At 38.4% G+C, this 3,207-nt stretch overlaps 1 protein-coding gene across 1 annotated transcript; it reads right to left on the bottom strand.

Moving 5' to 3' along the window:
• Positions 1-894: 894 nt before the first annotated feature.
• Positions 895-1,293, bottom strand: LOC149204789 (G-type lectin S-receptor-like serine/threonine-protein kinase At5g24080). The gene has a single exon (XM_089397212.1). It carries the CDS (start codon positions 1,291-1,293, stop codon positions 895-897), a length of 399 nt encoding a protein of 132 aa, XP_089253338.1.
• Between the last annotated feature and the right edge of the window lie 1,914 nt (positions 1,294-3,207).

The raw sequence follows: 3,207 nt of genomic DNA on the forward strand, positions 1-3,207 counted from the left end.
TAATATATTTTTTCGGAGGTTTAGAGTCACTTTCATTTGGATCTTGGACCATACCCGTGTACTCCCATTTACATCCATTAAATCTACACGTTTTCAAGATTTTGAAAGGCTTTTCACAACATGGGCACACACAATCACAACTGTCCTTTGCTAAGTCAAACTTTCCATAACCTCCTTTCGCAAACCTGCAACTGACATTCTTCTTGTATTGGCTACAGGTGCGTGTACCACATATGCCAGAGAAGGTGATCCCATGATAGACAACGTCCCACGTCTTTGTAGACAACTTACCAAACTTGTAAAATCTGATGTCAGTCATGCTGGAAAATCGAATTGGGTTGTAACCACCTAAATCTGTATAGTGACAATAAGAAAGTTAGAGAAGTAAAATATAAGTACCAATACAGTCATGAAAGCCACCACCGAAAACAGCCTTACATGGAGCAACAGTCCATGACTGGGATGAAGTAAATATTGGACAGCCAGGCATGATTGTGAGAGGTTGTAAGCAACACCGTTTCACTCTTTGCTTCTTGAAGACCTGCAAAACAAAGACCTGTATCAATTTAAGGAGACTAAGCTTGCAAACCCATGCTAAAAAAAATAAAGTTTCTCATCATTGTTCATGTAAATACCTTACCACCAATACCTAAGTCACACACCCAATTCAGCCACACTTGAGCATTCGTAGCCCTAACCGCTTAAATAGCTGCGCCTCCCGCGCAACAACTGTATGAAGTCCTGAATACACCATCCTGCCACAATGGCAGCCCTTTTCACCTGTTCAACGTCTGCATTGTTCAACAATTTCTTGTCAAGCAGATCCATGGCGTTTCCGCTGTTGATTTGCGTTGCAGCCCAGGTGGGAAAGAAGAGCTCGCTGGATTCGGAGTCCTAGTCCATGTTTCTCCGCCCGGCAATTATTTCCAGCAATGTCATACCGAAGCTGTAGACGTCGGCCTTGGCAGTGATGGGCAGCCCCGATAGCCACTCGGGAGCCAAGTACCCTCTGGTTCCTCTCATGGTCGTCAAAACATGACTATACTCTTTGCCCAGGAGTTTTGCCAGACCGAAATCGGCCAGCTTGGGGCAGAAATTGGAATCCAGGAGGATGTTCTCCGGCTTGATGTCGCAGTGGATGATGCAGTTTTGGCACTTCTCGTGGAGATAAGTGATTCCCTGGGCAGTCCCCACGGCGATGCCAAATTGTGTTTTCGAGTCCAGCACCTTGACCTGCTGTTCATCACTCTGGGTTCTATGGAACAAGAAGGAATTGAGGGAACCATTGATCATGTTTGGGGAAAATTCGAATTGAAATGAGCATTAACTCTATTAGACAAAAATTCGAATTGAAATGAGCATTACCTCTGTTTGACAAAAATTGGAATTGAAATGAGCATTAACTCTGTCAGACGATTTAATGTGGAACGGTGGCGGGCGGAACGGTGGCTGAAGGCGGAGGAATTGCCGGTGGCCGGAGCAGGACGTTTTTCAGGGTGGTGAACCTTGTTAGACTACCCCTTACTGTCAGACGATTTAACGTGGAACGGTGGCTCTGAGGGCGGAAGAATTGCCGATGGCCGGAGCAAGACGTTTTTCCGGGTGGTGAACCTTGTTAGACTACTCCGTACTGCAACGCCCATACCCACACCCATTAAAGCAGCACAGGGCCGGTGACAGCGCGGCGGGAAAACGTAATGCTTGCTTGAATGGATTTCCTAGTGGCCAATCCCAAATAAATGGATATGGATTTCAGAGGCGCTACATCTCGAATAATGGTATGTTTAATTCGGCAGGAATCATGTAGCCAATATCCGGTCCTCAAACCCAAATTAGCACGGGAAAATCGCAACAAGCAAGTCTACAGAATATTCAACTCTACAGAATAGTCAAGCAGAAAAGAATCGGGCTGCCTGCACTGCCAATATCGTTGGGTATGTAGTGGGAATGGGAGTATCTACTCCTATAAACAAAATGAGGCTAGTGTTAATTATGGTGACAGGGGAATTAAAGTTGATTAGCTACAGGAACCTCCACAGTTAAATACAAACAACGCGCAAATACAAGCTCCAGCTGGTCAATGTCCGGAGGAAATAAGAATTGAGGGCCACAATCCCAATCACTTCAACGGAGGCCAATCGTGGCTGAATCAATTCGCCATTGATTTACAGTGTGGTCAAAGCAAGGGCGAAATACACATGGGAGGGCAGACATTGACAAATAATCAAATACTCGAGAAAAAATGTCTTGTAGTGGAGGATATTTTTGTGTTATACACCATTCTTTTATTAATAAAATTTTATTATTTATACACAGTTTTTTCATTTCTATATCAATTTCATATTTCTATATTTTTTCATCATTTCTAAATGAATTCTCATATTACTATTGATGAAATTTTAATGTTTTCAAATAATTTTGTTGTTCGAATTTTTTTTGCGTAAGTATTCATATTTTTATATTTTCATGGTTTTTTGTTATTATATATGTATATTTCAGTGTTGATTATAATAAAAAAGTTCATTGTAAAAAAACTTAATTGAAAGTAAAATTCAGTTATTTCTTAATAAAAAATAGTTAATATGAGCTAGATATGTAAAAAAATGAATATATTTGTTGTAAAAATATTTCATTCTCTCTCAGCCATAAATAAAACAATTGGATGTGCATGTGAAGTAAGATAATTTTGATATTAACTTTAGAAAGATAGAGTAACTAAAAGTGAAAAAGCCCTATGTTTCTGCTTTTAAATATGAGCAACTATAATTCTTATAATTCATAAAAATCTTTTAAGGCAACATTGAATCACAATATTTGAATATGTATGCTAATTATCAAATATATTTCTTATATATATATCATTAATGAGAGCAAGATGTGTAATTCATTTTATTCTTAATATAGATTAGTATGTGACATTTAAAAATATTATTAATGATAGAAAATTCATTGTGGATCATAGAAAAAGCATTTCAATGCCAAATGTTCTTATATTCCCATCTTTTTTCCTAAACATTTGTTGGTTGGTAGATATGTCATTCATTTTTTTCAATCCTCTAGTGATGCACAAATGATTCAAAATGTTTGAAACCAAAATTATTATTACAATGTATTTAAAATTATTGGCCCTTAAAAATCTTTGAAAATTATCTCTTATAAAACATTACAACACACAAGTTATGGAGTCGAGATGGAATGAAAACTTGA

This window comes from Pinus tabuliformis, chromosome 1_2 (assembly GCF_031772625.1).
Source record: "Pinus tabuliformis cultivar Carrire ecotype Pingquan chromosome 1_2, CPIR1, whole genome shotgun sequence".
Lineage (NCBI taxonomy): Eukaryota > Viridiplantae > Streptophyta > Pinopsida > Pinales > Pinaceae > Pinus > Pinus tabuliformis.